Below are 25110 nucleotides of genomic sequence, written 5' to 3'. Positions count from 1 at the left end.
TGCTTGGGAAAGTGCATTCCATCAGCAGAGCTGCCCCCTCGGCAGCGGCGCTGAGCCAAGGTGACGACCAGGACTTTTGGAGCCGGGCATCCAAACCAAAAGCCCTCCCTCCCCCATGTGCCGGGTCTGGCCATGCTGGATCTTGCCTGCCTCCTACACCTCTGGGTTTTAGACCATTCTGTTTCCTCCCCCTGGAATCGCCCCAGCCCAGATCCCAGTGCCTCCATCAAAAGCCCCTCTCTTCCGTCAAAGTGTTGATCAAATGCACTCTCTCTTTTTTTTTAATCAGTAACTCCATTTGTGTTTTATTCAGTTACAATAATAGATAATTTATGTAATAACTTTCGTGCATTTAAAAGTGTAGATGATAGAAGTTCTAGGGTAAGTGTGACTTCCACGAACTTGTTATACAGATCTAGAAATAATTCACATTTATTAGTGGAATAAAGCCCTAAAATTCCTTTCTCTCTTTTCCTCCTTTTTTTATTTTTTAAATGATAAAAGTATGATAAGATATGTATAGGAGACTTGGAAAATACAGAAGCGAAGTTGTGTATAGTTCCACTATAAATTACAATTATTTCTTAAGGTAGATAAATTAAGATTTTTGTTGGAATTTCAATATTAAAAAATCAATGGAATGAATATACAGAAAAGTAAAAGGATATGGTAAACCTGAAAAGCACCATGAACCAAGTCAACATAACTGAGATTTATAAAATTTTCACACAACAGTAGGGTACAAATCCTATTCAAGTTCCCAGAGACTATAAACTAGGAGACACTGGAATGTATCCAGGGACATAAAACAAGGAAATGCACTCTCTTTTGTAAAACCCTCCCCAGTTTACTCCCTTCCAGTGGGAATATGCTTTCTCTCCTATGGCTGAACTCCAGGAGCCTCTGCACCACCCCCCCAGACAACTCATTTCCAACCTGTCCCAAGAATAATCGATGCATTAAATACTCAGTATGGCACATCCACAGTTATCATACCGATTAATTCTCATAGCCACTTAAATATGTGGGCATTGGACCCATTTTGATAGATGGGTAAACTGAGGCTCAGAGACATTGGTAACTTGGCCAGAACACATGATTGGTGAGCACGGGGTGGCAGATGGGCAAACTGTTGGTATAAAGGAAGGCATGACATAGGGATCTACCAGTGGACCCTTCAGGATCTACTGATTGCTCCTGGGGACTCTGCACTAGATGGAGCGCTCACCTGGGACACAGGGAGGATGAGGTCCGTCCTGGAAGTCCCACCAGTCACAGGAGGATGCTGGTCTTGCAGGAGGACCTGCCAGGGCCTGAGGAAGCCAGCACAGGTCTGCTGGTCAGGGGTCCCCAGCTCCTTTTAGGCATTGGGTGCCTGGTTTTGAGTCCCCCCTTGTAGAGTCAACTTGGAATGTCACTCCAGGCCTAGGGAATTTGAGTCTTTCCTGTAAAATGTGATGCCCACTTACAGTCACACAGTGTGCATGGCTTACACCAAACCCCAAGATATTCCAGGGAAAGACACTTCATCCATGGCGAGGGGCCAGCTTCACCTTACAGCCATCTGTCCCCTCGGCTCTCAGAACCTGGCTTCTGTCCATTACACTCTGAGCATCTCTCCATGAGAGGCCTTTTACTGGAGGATTTCTCAACCCTGTTCATCCATCTGTCTGTATCAGTTTTTCCATCCATCAAATGGGTACAGCAGACCTTATATTGCTTCTTCACTGGGTCATTCTGAAGGCCTTAGGAAACCAGGCTGTGCTTCGTAAAATGGGCCCCTTGTGTGTGAAGGGTGGTGTGGTGGAGCCCCACAGTCTATTCTGTGGGACTGAGGGGGATGGGAACGGAACCCCCAACCTGAGATGAGTATGTCTCGATCAAAGTCAAAAATGGCCGAGGCTGGTGGCTCACAGAATGGACCCAGGACTCAGGACCCAGGACTACTCAAGACGTTTTGCAGAATGACTCTTAAGTACGCGGCCCTGGCTCTCCGATGGGAAGTTCAAGGAGGGTGCTCAGCCCAGCCTCAGAGCTGGAAGGGACTCTAGGGGTGTTGCAGATGAGGACATGGGCCTGGAGGAGGGGAGGGGCTGGTCTAAGCCACCCCACTCAGCTCACCGCCAGAGAGCCGGGATGGGAGGCCCCTCCCCCCAAGGTGGTCCCACAGGGGGACCGTCCCAGGAGACAGCTAGCAGTCGGCACAGAGCTCTTCCTCTGCTTTCGGTGTCCGCGTCTAAGAAACCGGTTCTCTGAGGCAGCTGGGGAGTCACTCAACCCACTCGCCCTTCAGAGGACTCATGCAGGGTGGCCCTCCGCCCCAGCAAAGGGCTGTCTTTTCTAACTCAGTTGAGGAAGTTGAAGCCAAATGGGGGTGACAGTCCAATGCTGGACGCATTCCTGGATCCTTCACCATGTGGTCACACAGCTCCATACCACCCCCACACCACAGCCTGGCAGGCCTCTGGCCTAGCTTTTCTCTTCCTAATTTTCCTCATTCCAGCTCCTGACAACACAGGTTACCTCCAAAGTGAAAAACACATCCAACTCACCCAAATATTCAAGCCGGACCCGAGTTCTCTGCAGAGAACACCAAGGGCTGGAAAGTGCACCCATCAGCCCTTTTCTTATTCAAAGTGACTCTGTTATGGGGGTGACATGGATACACTGCTGTGTATAAAATAGGGAACCTACTGGATAGCACAGGCAACTCTACTCAGTGCTCTGTGGTGACCTAAATGGGAAGGAAATTCAAAAATGAGGCGATATATGTATATGTTTTGGAGCAGAACATGACAACACACTCCAGTGTTCTTGCCTGGAGAATCCCATGGACAGAGGAGCCTGGCGTACAGTCCATGGGGTCACAAAGAGTCGAACGTGACTGGAGTGACTCAGCACGCACGCATGTATACATATGGCTGATTCACTTTGCTGTGCAACAGAAACTAACACAACATTGTAAAGCAACTATACCCCGATCAAAAACGGAAAGAAAGTAAATGCTTAGGGAATAGACACAGGAAAAAATAAAATAAAACAAAGTAACTCTGTTACAGTAATTATTGGGTTGGCCCAAAAGCTCACTCACGTTCTTCAGTAAGATGAAACGGAAAAACCCGTACGAACTTTTGGGCCAACCCAATAATTAAGCCTCCTTGGCCTTTCAGAGAAGAGGGCAGAGAGTTATTCCTACTTAAAGCTGGGCTGAGGGCACAGGGAGGTAGGCAAGCTCCACCCCATCTGTTAAAAGAACAAACGTAGGCAGAGACATGGGTTCTATGCTGCACGCCTGAATAGATCCCAGATGTTAAATCCGAGAAGGTTCCACACCCCCCTCCCTCTGGGCCACAGGTTGTGGGGAAGGGGCTTCAGAACACACGGGAAAGGGAAGGGGTGGAAAAAAAAAATACAACAGCCCAGAAAATGCGAATTGGCTCAGGGAGCAGAATAATGGGAAGATTTCAGCGTGATATATGGTGGCGGGGACATTATTAATGGTTTGCTGATTTTTACCTTTAAAACCTTTGGGCAGATTATTTATTATGTCCTTGGCATGCCTATGATCTATGGAGGGGGCACTAATGTGCGAGCAGGGCCCCCCGTGTCCCCGCGCCTCTACAGTTTCTAATTAGGCTGCGATGCTGCTCTACCTGCCTGCTCTCCACCCACCCAGGCAGAGGAGGCAGCGCCGCCTGGGCTCTGAGGCTTTTCTTTTGTGGAATCAACTCATGCCTGAGAATCCAGGGAACTCAGCTTCCTGGCCTGACTCTGTACTGACCCACTGTGTGACCTTGGGCCAGGGTGGGCACCTCTGAAGCTCTGCACTTGTATCTCTTGAACAACACAGAGATAAAAATGGCAGAACGAAGATGGAGTTGGGTATACGGTCTTCCTGGTCCAAAAGCCTCTGGCTCCTGGGACACAGAGAGATGGAGACCAGCAGTGTTCTTCCCACAGTTCACCATCATCCGCCCCAGAAACCAAGCATCTCTGGGTAAGGTGGGAAGTCAGCCTTTCTCCTCTGGCCCGTCTGCTGTGGCTCCACTGGGAGGGGAGTCTGGACCCTCCAAGGACCTCCAAGAATGACCCTCCAATGCCCCAGGTCGGAGCACTGGACTAGAAGTTAGGGACAGAGCCAGGCCTAGAAACCAAGTGCAGCCAGGAAGGCCACCAGGACTGTCTCCAGGCAGAAACACCAGACTAGAGAAGAGCACGCCTCTCTGGGACCCCTCCCCCATGCAACCTCAAGGTCCTGCTGGTTCCCGCTTCTCTCATTCAGTCCCATTCAGCGACTCCCCAGTCTGACAGCAGCCCTTACCTCTCTTAGATCCTCTGTCGCTCCTTCCTGTGCTTTGGGGCCCTACTGGCTGAGTGCAGCTTTGAGCCCGGCCAACCAGAGCTCTGGTCCTGCTTGAGCAGACAGGGCAGGGAGGATGCCTTGCCCTTGTACTGGCCAAAGCTCCAGCCTATTTAATTGGAAGTTCCTGGGGAGGTCCTAAGATTTTCACTCCCACCCACCTCCATTCTAATAAAACTCTTCCTCCTTCCAGAACAGGTGTCTCTCGGGTCATTGGCCTGGAGGTCAACAGAGACTCCTTCTCAACCAGGCATCATTTCTCTGACTCTCTACTTCCCTCCTGCCCAAAGACACCTCCCAACACACCACATGACTCCTGAAGGCTTCTCCTAATTGCTGTCACCCCTACTCTACAGCCCCTGACCCCCAGTCTCAGCTCATGACGAATGTACCCCATCCTGGCTCCTGTCCTTTCTTCCTGGAGAACACCCAGACCACCACTGCCCCAGTCAAAACAACTCAGGCAAACCGGTCTTTCTGCTGCTATGGTTGATACCAGATCCACTTCCATGCATCTCCCAGTTTCCTTAGCCACTGTCTGGGTTTTGGCTGTCACTGCCACCCCTGAGCACACGGAACAGGAATACAGCTCTGTGTTTTCACTTGTCCATCAGGAGGGCAGCCCCACTGACTGCTGAGCTCCAGGGAGGGGCCACAGTAGGTCCAAGGAGTGGGGCTCACAGGGGCCGTCTTTGATCTCTGCTTCCTCAGCAGCTGCCACGTGGCCTGGCCCAGCAGAGCTGCTCATCATAGGTTGGATAGAAGAACTAACAAATGTCAATGGTCCTGGTATGTAGTGTGCCCTGAAGCACAGGCCTGGGTAACACGGGGAAACCCTATCACAAGGAGCTTCTGCTGTTGGGACATGTGACTGCAATGAATCCATAGCACAAGTCATAATCTCTGTCTGTAAGAACAGCTTTGTAGAAGGGGGGAAGAGCTCCAGACACAAAAGGGAATAGTTTACTCTGTAGATGTTTTTTCTCCTCACCCTCATCCCTTAAATTCAGAACTTTTGTGGGTTTGATTCTGATAGGCATTTGAGACGGTCAGGTGGGCTTAGAAGGCTGAGACCAAATAAAGGAAGAGAGACCATGGCTCCTTGATGGGGAACAGAGGATCTGCAAAGCATTCCGTTTATCCCCAGGTCCCCAACATTTTCTGGAGCCGTCTGTCCTGTTGGGGCCTGCCTTTCCAGGGCAAGGAAGAGCTTGCCAAGCTAGGACAGAACAAAATGGGATGTGGAATTCAGCCCTTTCCAAGAAAATGAGTCACTTTCAACTTTCATCCTTCCCACCTTCCATTCATTGCACCAGAGGGCATCTGACCCTAGGATTGTCTTTTCCCAGAACTGCTACGATGATGAAGCTTTGAGAAGTCACCCAGTTCATCCCTTCGCCTTGAGGCAGGCGCTCCCAGCTCAGCCAGGAGGGCTGGGAGCCATCTCATTCCTTCTCAGATATGACGGGAGAGTCAGGACTCAGGAGAGAGATGCTCGTGTGTGCCCTGGCCCTGTGCTCTGGGGAATCCGCTGTGCCGAACCTCAGTCTCGCCGGCCATAGAGTGCAGCAGTCATAATACCCGTGGCATCTGGGGTGGGACCACTCATCCTGGTAGGAGACTGGCCCAGAGCTGCCGGGCGTTTAGCCTGCTGGCCCCTGCATGCCGCAACACCAGTTGTTGGGACTCACAAAAATATTCAATGCTTTCCCCAGGCTGCCCACAGGTGGAAAACCATAAATTCACCTTTGTTTATCAGGAACGGGCCAAGGAGGGTGGGCCCCGGAGTAGGGAGATGCTGGCTAGGACAAGGTGTGAATTCGGAAGGTCAGCCCCCAAGCCAAGGGCAGGCAAGGTCGCCAGAGGTGTGGCTCAGTGGAGCCCAGCCTCCCCCAGGTGGTCCCTGGAATTGGCGATCCAAAGGGAGGAGCCGGAGGTTGAAGCCCAGCCCAAGGGGTGCGTATAAGCAGTCTGTCAGGCCTTGACTCAGGCCCTGGCTGCATGGAAGAAGGGACCGGGCCTATGAGTGTGAGGTTTGGGTTCGGACCATGGCTTCAGGATTCACCACATGTCCTTGAGTGACTCCCCTCTGAACCCATTTCTTCAGCTAGAAAGCGGAGGCAGGTGACCATGTATTAACCCGTAAAAGTATCTTCTGGATATGCTTCAGGGGTGCAGTAAGGGATCATGGGTTTTCACTGGGAGTCCTTGGACCAAAGAAGGAGCAGAAACAGCAAAAGTGCGTGAGGTTCTCTGGGGAGAGGAAGGAAAAAGACCAGCAGGCTGGGAATGAGGAGACATCGGTGTTTGGATGCAACATGCAGGCAGAAAGGATGGGAAGCCAGAGCTGGACTGGCGAGGGGCTTGAGGAGGAGATACTCGCTGAGTCAGGGGGCATCATTAGGACCATGGACCACCACCACCTCAGGAGAAAGGGTTACTAGTGTTTGCAAGAGCCACAACCAGCAGCGATTTCAGAGCCGAGGGTAGAGGGGTGTGATGAGCTGAGATAGGATGGGAGATTAGATGAAAGTGGGAGTGTAGTGGTGAGGGCTAGGTGCTCTCCTGACCTGTAGGGGCTTCAACTGGTTTCTTCATTAACAACTGGGTGCCTTGAGCTATGAGTGCCCCCCTCCCCCACCGCCAACCAGGTCTAAACATTTAACCCAGGAGGACATGGAGGACAGGGCAGGGCTCTGTAAACCCTGCTAGGAATAAAGGAACAGGTGGGATCTGGTGGGGACTCGGAGTGAGGGTGTGGAAGCAAAGGGAGGGCACAGAACCGGCCCAGAGGAGGGACACCACCAGGTACCCATTCACTAATGCTGCCCCTGGGACATGAGCTTGGTCATCCATCTCCAAGTCCCATGACCTTTTCGTTTTCTTCTCTTGACCAGAGACGAACATGCCATTTTAGTGACGTGCTGGGTCAATAAGAGCTGGGGTGGTTGTCTCTGTCACTTGAGGAGATAGCAGATTATGAAGCAAAGAGGTTGAAACATCTCTTGGGAAATGACTGAGGACCTCAGGTCACAGAAGAGGTGCACAGTGGATGCCCCATGTCAACTAGTAGTTACAAGGTCTGGACAATCCTAAATACCATTATATCTAATCCAAGCTTACAAGGCAATGTGTTTCACTAGGAGTCTCTGACCAAGATGAGTGAGTTCAAGTCACTTAGTAGTGTCTGACTCTTTGCGACACCATGGATTGTAGCCCACGAGGCTCCTCTGTCCATGGAATTCTCCAGGCAAAAATACTGGAGTGGGTTGCCATTCTCTTCTCCAGGGAATCTTCCCAACCCAGGGATAGAACCCAGGTTTCCTGCATTGCAGGCATCCGAGCCACCAGGGAAGCCTAACCAGTTCATATATACAAAAGTGTGTGTGTGTGCATATACACTTACATATATATATATATATATATATACTTCTAAATATTTATTTTTAAAAGTTGAAGTATAGTTGATTTACAATGTTGTATTAGTTTCTGGTATACAGCAAAGTGATTCAGTGATACATACATTTATACATATTCTTTTTCATATACACTTTCCATGTAAAAACTTTAAAAACTCACCTCCAAAAGAACTTTTATAAACATGTCAAATTAAGAACATTTCCAGCACTCAGATATAGAGGAGAACAGATGACTGTGATGTGAGGACACAGCCTACACCCAACATTTGCTTTATTTTCTATTACTAACATATCTATTTTATTTTTTACATTTATATTTATGTTTAAACAACCAGTGAACGGTACCTGTTCTTGTAGCACAGACTTTCATTTTAATAATTCTGAATACACAAAATGGTCCCGTGTGGACGGGAATGCTGGTGAGAACCTGTGAAGAGATTCTGAACCAGCAAGGACAGCCCCAGTTCAAGGCTTGCTGGAGAAATGTGCTGAGAAAGGGCATTTTTTTCTCAATCTCAAAAATGACAAATAGAGATTTTTGAAATTATAAAGGACACGTGTAAATCTATTCATCTAAAAAAGCTAGAATCCTAGCTGAAAATGGGCGAAAGACATACACATATAATCTATATGTAAACAGATTTTTTATAAAGACTAGAAAACTCTTTAATCTCATTAGCAATCAAATATAGCTAAAATAATTCCACCTTAAAATGAGGTACTATTTTTGCCCATAAAATTAGCAAAGGATTTCTCATTTTTAATGACTCTAACAAACACAGATGAGAATGTAGTGGCCCAGGTGATGTAATTTAGTACAACTTAGATGTTTAGAAAAACAATTTGGCAGAAGATATTAAGAACTTTTAAAAAGTTGGTATCTTTAGACCTAGTAATTCTGTGCCTGGGAAACTATCCTAAGGAAACCATCTGCCATTCGGGGCAAAAAAAAAATTTGTATACACACACACACACACATACAATTAATTATATATATGGAAAATCCCATATATATTGGAAAAAATAATGGAAATCATCTAAATAGTCAACAAATGGAAATGGTGAAAAAGCATTTTATAGTCTCATATTATTTGGGCATTAAACACATTATCCAGGTATTAAAAATAGGTTTATGAAGATTTTGAGATTAAAAGGGGAATTTCTTATGTTAAGTTTTAAAAAAAAAGGAAGTTTATAAGGATGAGCACAACTATCAATTAGAAAAATGATGTGAAAGAAATGCATCAAATTGCTAATATCAGTTATTCCTAAGGGATGGGATTATGCATGACTACTTTTCCTTCTTTCTGCTTTTTTGCATTTTCCAATATTTTTCATTACAAAAGCATACATATATTTATATATGAATTAAGGAAAGATACAGCCTTTGGAGCCGAGAACAAATTTTGTCCAATGACACTGAATTTATCTTCTTCTCCCAAGCATCCATATCTCCAGAGTCACCAAATATAGTCAAGACTAGAAAAAAAGCACTTCAAAGTTGAGCGAGGTCATTGCCCAGGAGAGGCCAAGGAGAGAAATAACGAGATCAATAGGCAGAAGAAGGAGGGAAACTCTAGCTGGTAAAAAACACACAAAATCTCTCCTGGACCACAGCCAGCCAGTTCCATCCTCTTGGGTTCAGCAGGCATATGGAGGGGAGCTGACTTCTGATAGCCAGGCAGATCTGAGACCCTCCCTCACTTGGTGGGTGGATGGGCCGAATTTAGAACCCAGGGCAGTGAGGGGTGGTCATGTCCTTGGAAAGTCCTTGATTTTTGCCTGTGTCCTTTGCGCATCTTCAGTGGATTGAACTTCTGACTCAGGACTGTCTCCCAGGTAGTTCTCTAGAAATCTAAGTCATCTTGGTCAAAGCCATCTGTCCGGTCCATGGGGAGGTTTCTAAACTGCGTTTCTGTGGAAGCCAGACGTTTCGCTACATTTTTGGCTTCTAAGTTAGAGCCTTCCTCTCCCTCCTGCTCTGGAGCTGAGCCTTCCTCTCCCTCCTGCTCTGGAGCTGGGCCTTCCTCTCCCTCCTGCTCTGGAGCTGGGCCCTCCTCTGTCTCCTGCTCTGGAGCCGGGCCCTCCTCTCCCTCTTCTGAAGCTGGGCCCTCCTCTGTCTCCTGCTCTGGAGCCGGGCCCTCCTCTCCCTCTTCTGAAGCTGGGCCCTCCTCTGTCTCCTGCTCTGGAGCCGGGCCCTCCTCTCCCTCTTCTGAAGCTGGGCCCTCCTCTGTCTCCTGCTCTGGAGCCGGGCCCTCCTCTCCCTCCTGCTCTGGAGCCGGACCCTCCTCTCCCTCCTCTCCCTCCTGCTCTGGAGCCGGGCCCTCCTCTGTCTCCTGCTCTGGAGCCGGGCCCTCCTCTCCCTCCTGCTCTGGAGCTGGGCCCTCCTCTCCCTCTTCTGGAGCCGGGCCCTCCTCTGTCTCCTGCTCTGGAGCTGTGCCCTCCCCTCCCTCCTGCTCTGGAACCAGGCCCTCCTCTCCCTCCTGCTCTGGAGCCGGGCCCTCCTCTGTCTCCTGCTCTGGAGCCGGGCCCTCCTCTCCCTCCTGCTCTGGAGCTGGGCCCTCCTCTCCCTCTTCTGGAGCCGGGCCCTCCTCTGTCTCCTGCTCTGGAGCTGTGCCCTCCCCTCCCTCCTGCTCTGGAACCAGGCCCTCCTCTCCCTCCTGCTCTGGAGCCGGACCCTCCTCTCCCTCCTGCTCTGGAGCCGGGCCCTCCTCTCCCTCTTCTGGAGCCGGGCCCTCCTCTCCCTCCTGCTCTGGAGCTGGGCCCTCCTCTGTCTCCTGCTCTGGAGCCGGACTCTCCTCTCCCTCCTGCTCTGGAGCCGGGCCCTCCTCTCCCTCTTCTGGAGCCGGGCCCTCCTCTCCCTCCTGCTCTGGAGCTGGGCCCTCCTCTGTCTCCTGCTCTGGAGCCGGGCCCTCCTCTCCCTCCTGCTCTGGAGCCGGGCCCTCCTCTCCCTCCTGCTCTGGAGCCAGGCCCTCCTCTCCCTCTTCTGGAGCCGGGCCCTCCTCTCCCTCCTGCTCTGGAGCCGGGCCTTCCTCTGTCTCCTGCTCTGGAGCTGCGCCCTCCCCTCCCTCCTGCTCTGGAGCCGGGCACTCCTCTCCCTCCTGCTCTGGAGCCAGACCTTCCTCTTTGCTCTGCTCTGGACTCAGACCTTCCTCTGTCCCTTGCTCTGGAGTTCTGGTGCCTGACAGATCTCCTTCTTGCTCAGAAGCGGAGGTTTCTGGGTACATGCCTGTGACTATTCTCTCTGGATCAGGGATGTCCATGGCCTGGTCCTCAGTGCTCCTCATGCATCTGTCCCATGGCTCATCTTCGGAGCCTTTCTGAGAGAGCAGAGAGCAGCTCCCCAGAGAGGACGTGCTGAAGGAAGAGAGGCCTGACCTGGGGCCTGACCGCTGTTGGGGGGGATCTGCCCCTGGGGTTGGGCTCCTGTCTCCAGAAGCCTCACGGGACTGGCCACATCCCAGGCCAACCTGAAGGCCCCCTTCTTCATCACCTCCATGTCCTCCTCCTGCCTCTGACCGCTCCTCCCTTGCAGCCTCCAGGGCCTCTGTTGTTTCAGCACCAGCATGTTGTCTGCATGGACCCAGGCCGCCTCCCCCCAGGCCATGAGCCTCCCCAGTGTCCTCAGCCCTACAGCCCGCCTCCAGGTCTCCTTCCTCACCACCCATGCCCTGCTCCCCCCTCCCCAGCCCCTCCCAGGGGTCGCTGCCTACACAGGGCTCTGTTTTCCTCTCTTTCTCCTGAGCACCCCCCTCATCCTCTGTTCCCCAGGGGTCTTCATCCCTGCCAAAGGTCTGGTCCCCCTCCTCCACTCTGGGGCCCTGGCCTGATCCCAGCTCAGGGTCTCCATCAGCTCCCCGGACAGTGCTTGTCCTCGAGGGGTCGCTATGAAGGGGCTCCACCTCCCTCTCCACAGCGGGGGCCACCTCCGCTGTCTCTCCATCAGCACACCCTCCTTTCTTCTTCTGCAGAATGTGTTGCAGATCGAAGGCCTTTCTGATGGGCGCGCTGGCTGACCCCACAGCATCCACTGGGGATGCGGGAACCATTTTCTTCCTCACGCAGGCCTTGCAGGGACAGAACTCCTCCCCCTTGGCCTCTACCCCAAGTTGGGTCCCCAGGGCTCCTCTGAAGATCGGCAGGTCCTCCAGGGAGAAGGAGGGGGGCCCCCGGCCTCGCGTCTGCTCGGAGAAGGGCGAGAGGTTACGCAGGGCCTGGAGGCGCCGCCTGCGCTGCTCGGTCTGCAGGGACGCCTCCCAGTGGAGGGCTTCCCTGGGCAGCCCCGTGCCCGTGCCCCCTGCCCAGCTCTGGACCTTGAGAAGCTCCTTCTCCACACTGTCCTGGAGCCGCTGGCCCACATCCCGCTGCAGCTCGGCCACCATCTGGTCCAGCAGGTGGTCGCCCTGCAGGCCCCAGCGGGTGCAGAGCTCGGCCGTGGCAGTGGCGAGGTGGTCCATGAAGGCCTTCTCCATCTTCTTCAACAACTTGGACACCCACACAGGGTCCGAGATCAGAGACCCCCTGCGGCCCTTGCAAGTGCCCCTCTCACCAGCCCCCTGGGTGATCTTGTCCAGGGTTTGCCCACAGCCAGTCTCAGCTGCTCCGAGCAACTTCTCCACAGGGGGCTCAGCTTTGGGGCCACTTTGACTCCCACTGGCATCCAGGTACCTCTCACTGAGGCTCCTGGGGGGCTCTGGCGGGCTCCCTCTCCTCTCCCAAGAGCTCTGCGTGGCAACAGCAGTGGGGTCTCCTGGCTCCTCTTCATGTAGGCTCTTATTTTCCCAGACACCAGCCCCATCCTGAGAGCCTACCCCTGACAATCCTCGTTCCATGATTCCTTCCTCTTCCGGAAACCCTCTGACACCCTCTACTTGTAGTTCTGCTCTTTCTTTTTCTTCTTTTATTTCCTCCAATTGTACCCTCTCTTCCTGCATTGTGTCTTTATCTCCTTGGTCTGGGTCACCCCCCAGCATCTGCTCCCTGCCGTTTTTTTCTGCCCCGTCCTCACTGGCAGCACCCTCAGCCTCATAACTACTCAGCTGTTGGTTTCCCAGAACTTCTGGGTTCCCCAAAGTTCTGGAATCAGGCCCCTGGCAGGAGATGCTTAAGGGCAGCTCCATCTTCTCGGACACCAAGCTGCAGTCCACGGTGCAGGGTCCGCTGCCCTCCCCCGAGCCTCCAGAACCACTGCCGACATCCACCCCAGAGGAGGACGTGGGCCTGAAGTCCTCAGTTGCAACATGGGGCCCAAGGGCCGGCAGGGCCTGGCGCCAGCCGAGCTCCCGGAGGTCCAATTCCAGCTCAGTGTTCCTGAAGCCACTCCCTGGCCACAGGGCCTGGAAGGTACTTAGGAGCTCCTGGTACCGAGGGGAGTCTGTGAACCTCACTTTGCTAGTGGGAGACCCAAGATCATCATCATCAAAGAAGTGGAGGCTGGCGAGACAGGTGATGAGGGCCTGGGCCGAGTGGCTGAGCCTCCTGCCCGCTGAGTGGGACACTTCAGGCAGACTGCTGGGCCGGCCTGGCCGGGACCCCATCAGCGCCTTCATGATCTGTAAGGAGGTGGAGACCCTGCTGGGCAGCACGCGCTGGCCCCTCCCACTGTCCACAGCCACTCCTTTGCCTGTTGCAGCCTCCGTAGGGGTTTCTGATACCCCACGGCAAGGCAGACCCTCTCCTGACTTGGGACTAGCACTGCTAGCCACTGGAAAGGCTTTATCTGGTTCTGCTTCCTCACTGGCCGCCTGTTCCTGGGGCAGTTGTCCGGCCCAAACTGATCTTTCCAGACTGTCTGGGGAATGTTTGTCCACAGGGTCCTCTTGGGGGCCTTCCAGGCCATGCCCGGCCACATCCTCGCCTTTGTCCTCCAGCTCGTGTTTGATGGGCTCCTCCCGGATGTTGCTCAGCCACTCACGGACCACGGCTTCCGGGGAGGCTCGGGGCAGAGCTCCCAGCAGCTCACTGCCACCTTCCTCTGGCTCCTCCAGGCCTCCTCCTCTGCCTGAGAGCTTCCCCTGGACCATTCTCCTGAGCTGGGGACCGCTGCGAGGGCTGCCCCTTCTCACAGCTCTGACTGCTCTCCCTGAGGCTGCTCCCTGAAAGCCAGGGGGCCGCGGATGCCACGCATCCAACTTTTCCTCCCCCACCTGCTCCCCACTAGGCTTCCCATCAGCGCTGCGGTCGCCCTCGCTGCAGCTGCCTGAAGGATGCCTCTTGCCCAAGGGCCGTGTCCTGGGGGGCATGGGACAGTACCTGCTGCACACCCAGCAGGCCTTGGAGGAGGGCCCCTGGCTGCCCTGCGGCTGTGGGGCTGGTATCGTTTGTATCGTCCCACAGGAGGCTCCGCGAGCCAGGGATGTGCCCAGGTGTGAACAGCAGCTGCCCCATTGTGCTCCCAGCCTCCCTCCCTCAGGCCACCCAGCTGGCTGGACCAAGGGCCAGGAAGGCTGGAATCTGTCATCCCCAGTCTTTTCACCCAGGCCATCAGCTGGGGCACTGAAAGGGCCAGATGTGTTTGAAGGTGTGAGAGCCACTGAGCATGGCCTGAACTCAGGGCCCCCTTCAGTCTCAGCAGAGGGAGAATCGGGGAGATAGAAATTGGAAACACAGTCAGAATTGCTCCCAGGGGTAATGGGGATGCTGCTTAGCCTGCGTGTGTCCTGGGAATAAAGAGAGACCGAGAAGGGTGGCCCTGGGTCCCAGGAGGCCTGGTTCCAGGTGCCCTGTGGGCTTTCAGAAAGGCTGGGCGAGGGGCCGTGTGGGTGGGCCCTGTCTCTGCTGGACAGCCCCGGCATTGGCCGGGACACAGACGAGTCGAGCGGGCAGTGGATGTCCTCAGGGCTGTGGTGCTGCCTGGGGCAGGCCCTCTGGGCCCCTTGGCTGGGGACAGAACTGCCGTCGGAGCACAGGGTACTGGCTCTGCTCTCCTGCTTTCTGCTCCTGCCCAGGGCTGAGGCACAGGCAGAAGGTGGGGTGTAGCCTCCCACATCATCCCCAGAAGCAGCCGGGCCCCGAGTCGAGGGTGGCCTCACCCCAGACCTATTTATGGCCTGGGGGTGCCCTGCTCCCTGTCCAAACTCCTCTGCCTGTGGGTCCTTGTTCGCTATAGATGAGGGGCTCACAGTGGGGGAACCCGGAACTCCCTGCTGGGTGGCCCCATGGGGAGTCTTGCTGGGGTGGCCCTGGGACAGCTTGTCCCTTTTGCTGCACTCCTCATGAGACCTGGCGCTTGCAGAGGAGTCAGGAAGAGCATCTGTCAGGCCGCGGGTCCTGGGTTTCAGGCAGCCATCATGGTCCCTGCAGCCCAGCGCTGCTCCCTTGCCTTTGCCTTCACCAGCCCCCGAGGCCAGATGTGGGCCACAGCTGGCCACAGCATCCTCCAGGGACCCAGAGCAGCAGGAGGAGTTTAGCTCAGAGCCTCCAGGGGGTGTGTCGCTGGAGGCAGGGCTGGCCCTGTCCTTGCTCCCTCTTTTCCTGCTGGTGACCCTTTGGCTCCGGGGGGCCCTGGAGTGGGAGTTCTGGGTCAGCCCAGACCTCCACCGACAGGCTGACCACTCTCCCTGGGAGATGTACAGGGGGTTCATCCAGATCTCGTATCTAGACCCCTGCTGCCGCTGGCCTTGGTCAAAGGCTCCCACCCCTCCCGCCTCGCAGGGTCCCAGTCCCTGTGCCCCAGGCTCTGAGGGGTCCCCAGAGTGGCCCTTCCACACACAGTCAAGCAGATCCACCTCCCCAGCGTCGGGGCCCTCCCCACTGGTCACGGTGAGGGTGCTGGCCCTCCCGAGCCTCCTGGACCACAGAAGCGGGTCCTCCCCCAGCAGGTGGAAGCGGACTTTCATCTCTACAGATAGGCTGCCATCCTCATTCACGCTCACATTCTTCTCGATGTCTTCACCTGTCACCAAGGGGCCGAGCTGGGCAGGAGTGTTCAGAGGGTGCCGTCTGGGGGCAGGGCACATGCAGGCACGATGCGGGCACACCGAGGGGTCGCTGTGCCCCGACCTCTCCGACATCAAGGAGAACTGCCGTGGCCTGTTCTCCAGCCTGGACCGTGCGTGGATCACACTCTGTTTGGCCTTGGGCCCCCAGCTCCCTGACGCACAGTGATGAGCAAGAGAAAAGAGGGAAAGATAATGAGCTGCTGGTGGGGGCTTCAGGGCAGAAGAGTCAAGGTCATGAGCCTTCCACAGCCTGTACACCCCTCTCTGTACGCTACCATCTCAGTCATGTCTGACTCTTTATGACCACATGAACTGTAGCCCACCAGGCTCCTGTGTCCATGGGATTCTCCAGGCAATAATACTGTATACCCCTGCCACCTCCCAAACCAGCAGTTAGGACAGAAACCACTCTAGAATGAATCTTTGCAGAGTTCCCGGGAGGTGAACCAGTACAGCCCAGAGAGATGAACTTGAAGTCCGAGTTCAATCTCAACCCTGCCACTTCCTAGCTGTGTAAGCTTTGGCAGAGCCTCTTTCCTGAACTGTGAAAGTAATAGATCTATCTGGCAGGTTTGTTTTGAGGATGCAAGGCAGTGCATGTAAGACTTCTTCAGAGTTGCTGGCACAGAATAGGTTCTTCATAGACAGTAGGGTGGGCTGTAGAGCATCAGTGCCCTGAGTTAACTTCTAGCCGTCTTCACACCCACCCCCAGTGCAGGAAACAAAATCAGTAAGTTGCTGCATACACCCCTGATTGTATAACTGTAAGATGCTTTGCAGTTACTAGTGGTTATTTATCATTTATCATCTTAACACTCATCAAGTTTTGGGGTTGATAAATGATGGCAAGGAAGGGCCTACACAGATGACAGCCAAACATCCCTCAGCATGAAAAAGGGAAAAAGAGGGGGTCACTGGGGACAGAAAGACGTGACCCTGAGCAAGAAGGAAACCCCTAGTACTTTCTCATTTTATCTCCTGAGCTAACACTTGGCAAAGACGGAGTGGCTGGTGGAGGCTGAGCCTACGGCCAGCAAAAGAGCAGATTCGCTTGAGTCCAGCCGGGTAGGAGAAGGTTTGCCAAGCTCTGCTTCTCCATAAGCATCAAGTGAGACTGAGGGTTCCCCAGGGGAGTGGCTGGGATTGACATGTCTCTGTCCAGAACTTGGCACGTGCAATCACAGAAACCATTGTTGCCATTCTCTTAATAGCTTTTCACAAAGGGTATTATTTTGATTATTCACCAAAATCTGCCCATAGTAATTCCAATAATTTTGCTGAAATTTTTCTCTGTACTTGTTGATTGTGCTTTAATTTTTTTTTTTTTTAATAACCAAGGCTACCTCTGGCACATAGACTTTTTGGATGGGTATATGGCTGGCTGCATAGATTGATGGATGGATGGATGATCCGTGGTTATGATTTGTTTCTTTGGTCTGTTTGATCCCCACTGTTGCCTAAGACAGTCATGACTCTTGAAAGATGCAAATGCCACATACCCATGATTCACTGTGCCCATATTGGTATACCCACTGTGGTCCTTAATAAAAGCTTATTTTAGATCCTAGAATCTTAGAGCTCAAGGTCTCTTAATTATGCTCTCTTTAAATACTAGACTCCCCTCTCTCCTATCCCAGTCAACTGTCCAGCTCAGTTATTGCAAAGAGAAGGAGGAAGGGGTAAGAGAGACCGCTAGAGAACTGAGATGCCAGGTGTGGGGCCAAAGGCAAGTTTCCTAAAGATCTTTCCTAAAGATCTAGAAAGTATATCTGCCCGGCCCTCCTGAACCACCATCCAGTGCAAATAAACAGGGCATCCTCCAGACCCAACTCACCACTTTTGTTCCTTGAAGTCTGCCCAGATGAAGGTTCACTTCCTTTTCTTCTGATATCTTCCATCACTAGTGGTCTGAAGGGCTCGAGACCGGCGCACACCAGCACAGAGGGGCTTCGCAGCAGAGCCTTCAGAGAGTCCACCTGGGGAAGGAGAGTGTGGAGTCAAGAGGCCCGGTCTGCAGGACCCCCTTCTGCCCAGCAAAGCACAGGTAGAGGGAGGGATCGAACCCATGTTTCCTGCTTGGCAGGCGGATGCTTTACCGCTGAGCCACCTGGGAATCCCATATATATACATCCTCTCTTTCCTGATTTCCTTCCCATCCGGGTCACCGCAGAGCACTGCGTAGAGTTCTCTGTACTGTACAGTGAGTGAGTGAGTGAAGTCGCTCAGTCGTGTCTGACCCTTTGCAACCCCATGGACTATAGCCTACCAGGCTTCTCCATCCATGGGATTTTCCAGGCAAGGGTACTGGAGTGGGTTGCCAGTAGGTCCTCATTAGTTATCTATTTAATACACAGTATCAGTTGTGTCTGATGGCTTCTCTGGTGGCTCAGATGGTAAAGAATCTGCCTGCAATACAGGAGACCTGAGTTTGATACCTGGATTGGGCAGATACCCTGAAGGAGGAAATGGCAACCCACTCCATTATTCTTGCCCCTTGGACAGAGGAGCCTGGCGGGCTACAGTCCATGGGGTCGCAAAGAGTCAGACATGACTGAGCGACTAATACACACACACACACACACACACACACACACACACACACATCAATTGTGTCAGTGCCTCTTTTAAAGGAATAACTGCCCAGTTCCATCTAAGTGTTTCGAGCTGAGATCCAGACACTTTTTAAGGAAACGGTATCCTGGACAGCCTACCCTTTTCCCACTGGTCGTGTACACGTGCTTCACAGGAAAGCACAGTAGGTCCGACGCTTTGCTGAGAAAGGCCATCAGGTTCCTGGTGTTTCTGTGGCTGAGCACCACTGTCTGCTGGAGCCGAGGGTCCCCATTCTTAACCAGCGTGATCCTCCTCGAGGCTTTGAGACCTTTGCAGGTAGAGGCTGTTCCCGGTGCCTCGAATTCCCTCAACTGCTGAGCGGAAGGGCTTCTCCCCCGGGGCTGGCCCAGCCCGCCGGGAGTCCTGGGGGGCTTCTTATCGGAGCAGAGATAGCAGCCACCATCCTGCAGCTGCTCCAGGGTGCTGAGGCCATGCAGGCCCCGGGGTGTGGTGACCGAGCGCACCCCAAAGGACAGCGGTACCCGCTGAGAGAGCTCGTCCATCAGGGCCCCAAAGCTCCTGAAGGCACGCTGGTGAACAGCCATGCGGACCCCAGCAAACCGGGGATCCCCTCGCTTGAGGAAGGTTATCTTCTTGGCCGGCGTGACCTGGGTGACAGAGGGGGTCCGGGCCACAGAAGGCAAGAGGCACTCGCGGTGGCCGGGGGCTGGGGCATCCCTCGGAGTGCTGTTCATGGTGGGGAGGACCAGGCAGCTGGAAGGGATTGGAGAAAGGAAAGTCAGAGAGCAACCTGAGGGTCTGCGCGTTTCCTCCTGGCGTTGGCCCAGAGGTGCTCCCTTTCCACCCCAAATCTCCCCCACCCCGTCTTGGAGAGGCACGTTTGTTCATTCTGATGAGCAGCTACTACTGCTCGGTCACGTCCAACTCTTTACGACCCCATGGACTGTAGCCCGCCAAGTGCCTCTGTCCATGGTATTTCCCAGGCAAGAATACTGGAGTGGGTTACCTTCTCCAGGGGATCTTCCTGACCCAAGGATCGAACCCATGTCTCTTGCATCTCCTGCATTGCAAGTGGATTCTTTACCACTGAGCCACCCTGAAAGCCCTTTGATGAGTAGAAGGAAGAGCAAAGGTTTGGCATCAGAAGATATGAATTAAAATCCCATCCCCCCACCTCCCTCTTACTGCCTGTGCAACCCAAGAGGTTGATAAGTAGTCTGCGTTTTGGTAAAATGCAGCCATATTCATCTGTACAACACAATTCAATGGATTTACGAATACAAAGCAAGCATCAATAGCTCAAAGGCATGGGGCACAGAATCTGTAACCCTCAGGGTACCCAGCCCCCTGCTAGAGACAGCAGGGACCCAAGAAATACTAGTGATTGATGACACCCAGGCTTCACAAGCTGCCCCACAGAGTCCAGGCCTGCCAATCACCGCCATGCACACAGTCAGGATCCAGTGAGGGGTCTCCCCTGATTACACGGGTTCAGACCTAGCAGGACCTGTGTTGCCATGCACGTGGCAGGTGACCACAGTCACCCCTGCCGCAGCCATCTCTCCTCACTCACGGTCCAGCCAGTGGCCACATCTCCTTTTTTATCTTGACTCACCGTGTACCCCCAATTCATTTTCGGGGAGAGAGTTCTGCTCTCATTTTCAAAATCTTGGTGCACAAGAGCACTTGTAATCGTCTCTCATCTCTGCACTAACTTTATAATTAGCTTCTTCAGCCTCCTCCCTCCCAGCTAAGCCCTCTAAGCTGCTTTCTCAGCACCCCCCACCCCCGACCCAGCACATCCCTGTAGCTGCCAGGCACTGGCCCTCAGGCACGCCTTCCAGAGGGCTACTTTGCTTCCTGCTTGACTGGCAGTTTCACTTGTGGCCGTGAACATCCTTCTCGGCCCCACTGAAGGGCTGAGAGGGGGAAGAAGGTCACCATGTCTCCTGCAGTCACCACCATGTCCCCCGGCATCATTGTGTTCCCAGTGTCATCGTGTCCCCCTGTGCCACCATGTCCCCCAGTGTGGCCATGCGCTCCAGCATCACTGCATCCCCCAGAGTCACTGTATCCTTTAGTGTCGCCATGCACCCCAGCATCACCGTGTCCCCCATAATCACCCAGCATTGCTATGCCCCCAGGATCACTGCAGTCTGTCACTCTGTCCTTCAATGTCCCCATGTCTTCCAGTGTCCCCACCACCTCCAAGGACTGCTCCTCCCAGTCTACTTCTGAATAGAGAGTCCTCCTCAACACCTCCCAACAGCAGCTCTGCAGGGATAGGCGAGACCATGAAGGCAGAGGTCATGCCGGCTCCCAGAAGACTCGGGGTCAAGAGTCTCATGGCAACGTTGCGGTCAGCGCCCTCCGTTGCCGACGGCCCCTTCCTTCTGACATCCCTCTAGAAAATTCTAGGGGTAACTTCTTACTCTCCAGCCTCTTCAGCAGAAACAAACATGCTCTGCTTCCCCTGCACTGTGAGTCACTGAGAACCGCCACCTCCTCCTCAGCCACAGGGAAGGGAGAAGCCAATCAATTTTCTTTTTCAAAGAGACAATGAACTTCTGATTCTTTCACCTTCAAAGTATCCTGGCCAGGATATTCATTCATTCAGTCACTCCTTCATTCACTCATCTGTGTACCCAACAAAGATTTTTTGAGCTTTGTTATGTGCCAGCCTCTATGCTGGGCCCTGGAAATACAAAGATTACTGAGACATGGCACTCATCTTCAAAAACGTCCCATTCTGCTGTGGCGCTGCTGCTGCTAAGTCACTTCAGTCGTGTCCAACTCTGTGCGGCCCCATAGATGACAGCCTACCAGGCTCCTCCGTCCCTGGGATTCTCCAGGCAAGAACACTGGAGTGGGTTGCCATTTCTTCCTCCAATGCATGCATGTGACACTATAGATGGCAGTCCACCAGGCTCCTCCGTCCCTGGAATTCTCCAGGGAAGAACACTGGAATAGGTTGCCATGTCCTTCTCCAATTCTACTGTGGCAAGTAGGCGATAATTAAGATGCAGCATAAGACATGATCTGAGATAGAGATACAGATACAGATGTATTATAAACAGGGTGTGACTGAAAGCAGATCAAGGGGAATGCAAGTCAAGGAAGACTTCCTGAAAGAGGTGACATGCCTAATTCCTGAGCAGAGACCTGCAGGACAACTCGAGGATTAGCCAGAGAAGGAGGAAGTTAGCACCGGCGTGGCAAATAGATACGGCCTTGGTGCCAACTCTGACCTGCCAGATAGGCTGGCAGGATGGGCGGAGGAGGTGCCAGGATTCCTGCATTCTGTGATCAGATGGTAGTGTGGACACAGCGTCAGGGTGGACAGGCCGCACAGTGCCTGGCCTTCCCAACCATGCTCTGCTCCCAGCAGTCAGGGCAGCGGCCTATGTGCAAACCTGCGGTGGAAAGAGAAAGACTGGATGTTCTGGAAGGGCCTTCAATGGACGGACGCAGAGCATCTGACAGGCTTTATTAAGGGAGCTGACATCGGCTCCGGGGGGATGGAATGGCACTGACAGTAAGGTCAGCTCTGGCTCCTAGAACTGCAATGGCAGAACACAGAGCCCTTCCCCACTGAAATCTGAGATGCTGGCAAAAGCCAACTCAGGGCTTCCTACCGCTGATCCCAAAACAGGTGAGTAAGGAAGAAGGGGATGGTAACTGAGTCTCGCAAAAGCTAGTGGAAAGTTGCTATATGACAAAGGGAGCTCAGTCTGGTGCTCGTGATGCCCTAGAGGGGTTGGGGCGGGATGGAAGGGAGATTCAAGACAGAGGGGATATAGGTATATGTATGGCTGATGCACATTGTTGTAGGGCAGAAACCAACAAAACATTGTAAAGCAATTATCCTCCAATTAAAAAGAAATAAATATGGAGTATTATTCAGCCATTAAAAAGAATACATTTGAATCAGTTCTAATGAGGTGGATGAAACTGGAGCCTATTATACAGAGTGAAGTAAGCCAGAAAGAAAAACACCAATACAGTATACTAACGCATATATATGGAATTTAGAAAGATGGTAACAATAACCCTGTGTACGAGACAGCAAAAGAGACACTGATGTATAGAACAGTCTTATGGACTCTGTGGGAGAGGGAGAGGGTGGGAAGATTTGGGAGAATGGCATTGATACATGTAAAATATCATGTATGAAATGAGTTGCCAGTCCAGGTTCGACGCACGATACTGGATGCTTGGGGCTGGTGCACTGGGACGACCCAGAGGGATGGAATGGGGAGGGAGGAGGGAGGAGGGTTCAGGATGGGGAACACATGTATACCTGTGGTGGATTCATTTTGATATTTGGCAAAACTAATACAGTTATGTAAAGTTTAAAAATAAAATAAAATTAAAAAAAAAAAAATAAAAAGAAATAAATAAATTTTTTAAAAAGCAAAGGAGAAATAAGCAAGCGTCACTGCAGGCTGAGTTTACCTGGACTGCTCCTGCTTTAGCACTGAAGGGCCCTGGTGCTGGGACCCCCGCTCCCCTGCCACCCCAGGTCCCCTGATAGATTCCCAGGATCAGGTGGCCCTCTTCCTGGCACTGGCCCAATTGGCAGTGAGGCCAAGAAGAGCTGATTGCCTCATGCAGCTGGATAAAGATGCTGCCACCAAGGATGGGAAACCAAGTCTTAACGACCTGGCTGCCCCACTGGATGCACTGTTTGGGCCCAGAAAGTGAAGTGAGTGTAGTCCCTCAGTCGAGTCTGACTCCTCAAGAGCCTCTGTCCACAAGGCAAGGATACTGGAGTGGGTTGCCATTTCCTTCTTCAGGGGATCTTCCTGACCCAGGGATCGAATCCGTGTCTCTTGCATTGTAGGTGGTTTCTTTACCATCTGAACCACCAGAGAAGCCCCTGAACACAGCACCCGAACTGGAAAAGTGGTCTCTTCGGATATACCAGCCGGCTATTCTCCCCTTAGCTTAAGGAATTTGAGCTGGAGCTTCTGTCGTTTGAAACAGAAAGGGACACAGAGCCTTCAGGGAGCAGCACCAGTGAACACTCAGTATTTCCCAAATTCCAAAACTGGATTTCTGAGCTAGGGGACCCCTGAGGGTGGGAGGCAGGGCTCTGAGGCCCCTGCCAGATCCTCCCACTAGATCCCCAGGGATGGATGTCAGTTTAGTTCAGTTCAGTTGCTCACTCATGTCCGACTCTTTGTCACTCTATGGACTGCAGCACACCAGGCCTCCCTGTCCATCACCAACCCCTGGAGTTTACTCAAACCCATGTCCATTGAGTCAGTGATGCCATCCAAGCATCTCAGCCTCTGTCGTCCCCTTCTCCTCCTGCCCTCAAACTTTTCCACCATCAGGGTCTTTTCCAATGAGTCAGTTCTCATCAGATGGCCAAAATGTTGGAGTTTCAGCTTCAACATCAGTCCTTCCAAAGAATATTCAGGACTGATTTCCTTTAGGATGGAATGCTTGGATCTCCTTGCAGTCCAAGGGACTCTCAAGAGTCTTCTCCAACACCACACTTCAAAAGCATCAACTGGCGTTCAGCTTTCTTTATAGTCCAACTCTCACATCCATACATGATTACTGGAGAAACCATAGCCTTGACTAGATGGACCTTTGTTGGCAAAGTAATATCTCTGCTTTTTAATATGCTATCTAGGTTGGTCATAACTTTTCTTCCAAGGAGCAAGCGTCTTTTGATTTCATGGCTGCAGTCACCATCTGCAGTGATTTTGGAGCCCCCAAAAATAAAGTCTGACACTGTTTCCACTGTTTCCCCATCTATTTGCCATGAAGTGATGGGACCAGATGCCATGATCTTCATCTTCTGAATGTTGAGCTTTAAGCCAACTTTTTCACTCTCCACTTTCACTTTCCTCAAAAGGCTCTTCAATTCTTCTTCACTTTCTGCCATAGGGGTGGTGTCATCTGCATATCTGAGTTTATTGATATTTCTCCTGGCAATCTTGATTCCAGCGTGTGCTTCATCCAGCCCAACATTTCTCATGACGTACTCTGCATATAAGTTAAATAAGTAGGGTGACAATATACAGTCTTGACATACTCCTTTCTCATTTGGGAACCAGTCTGTTGTTCCATGTCCAGTTCTAACTGTTGCTTCTTGACCTGCATACAGGTTTCTCAGGAGGCAGGTCAGGTGGTCTGGTATCCCCATCTCTTGAAGAACTTTTCACAATTTATTGTGATCCACACAGTCAAAGGCTTTGGCATAGTCAATAAAGCAGAAGTAGCTGTTTTTCTGGAATTCTCTTGCTTTTTCAGTGATCCAACGGATGTTGGCAATTTGATCTCTGGTTCCTCTGCCTTTTCTAAATCCAGCTTGAACATCTGGAAGTTCACAGCACACGTACTGTTGAAGCCTGTCTTGGAGAATTTTGAGCATTACTTTGTTAGCATGTGAGATGAGTGTAATTGTGCAGTAGTTTGAGCATTCTTTGGCATTGCCTTTCTTTGGGATTGGAATGAAAACTGACCTTTTCCAGTCCTGTGGCCACTGCTGAGTTTTCCAAATTTGCTGGCATATTGAGTGCAGCACTTTCACAGCATCATCTTTTAGGATTTGAAATAGATCAACTGGAATTCCATCACCTCCACTAGCTTTGTTCATAGTGATGCTTCCTAAGGCCCACTTGACTGCACATTCCAGGATGTCTGGCTCTAGGTGAGTGATCACACCATTGTGGTTATCTGGGTCGTGAAGATCTTTTTTGTATAGTTCTTCTGTGTATTCTTGCCACCTCTTCTTAATATCTTCTGCTTCTGTTAGGTCCATACCATTTCTGTCCTTTATTGTGCCCATCTTTGCATGAAA

At 52.3% G+C, this 25110-nt stretch overlaps 1 protein-coding gene across 1 annotated transcript in view; it reads right to left on the bottom strand.

Annotated features, from left to right (window-relative positions):
* RP1L1 (RP1 like 1) overlaps positions 1-25110 on the bottom strand; it is a 54697-nt gene that overhangs the window by 4547 nt on the left and 25040 nt on the right. Inside the window, exons 2-4 of the mRNA XM_055579689.1 lie at positions 18431-19046; positions 17554-17695; positions 10898-15871 (exon numbers count right to left, since the gene is read on the bottom strand). Coding sequence (XP_055435664.1) covers positions 10898-15871; positions 17554-17695; positions 18431-19027 — 5713 coding nt within the window. The 5' untranslated portion in view covers positions 19028-19046. The remainder of the gene's footprint in view (positions 1-10897; positions 15872-17553; positions 17696-18430; positions 19047-25110) is intronic.

The sequence above is a fragment of the Bubalus kerabau genome, chromosome 4, assembly GCF_029407905.1.
Source record: "Bubalus kerabau isolate K-KA32 ecotype Philippines breed swamp buffalo chromosome 4, PCC_UOA_SB_1v2, whole genome shotgun sequence".
Classification (NCBI taxonomy): domain Eukaryota; kingdom Metazoa; phylum Chordata; class Mammalia; order Artiodactyla; family Bovidae; genus Bubalus; species Bubalus kerabau.
Note: the sequence above shows the minus strand (reverse complement) of the source record. Positions and strands in the feature narration are given on the sequence as shown.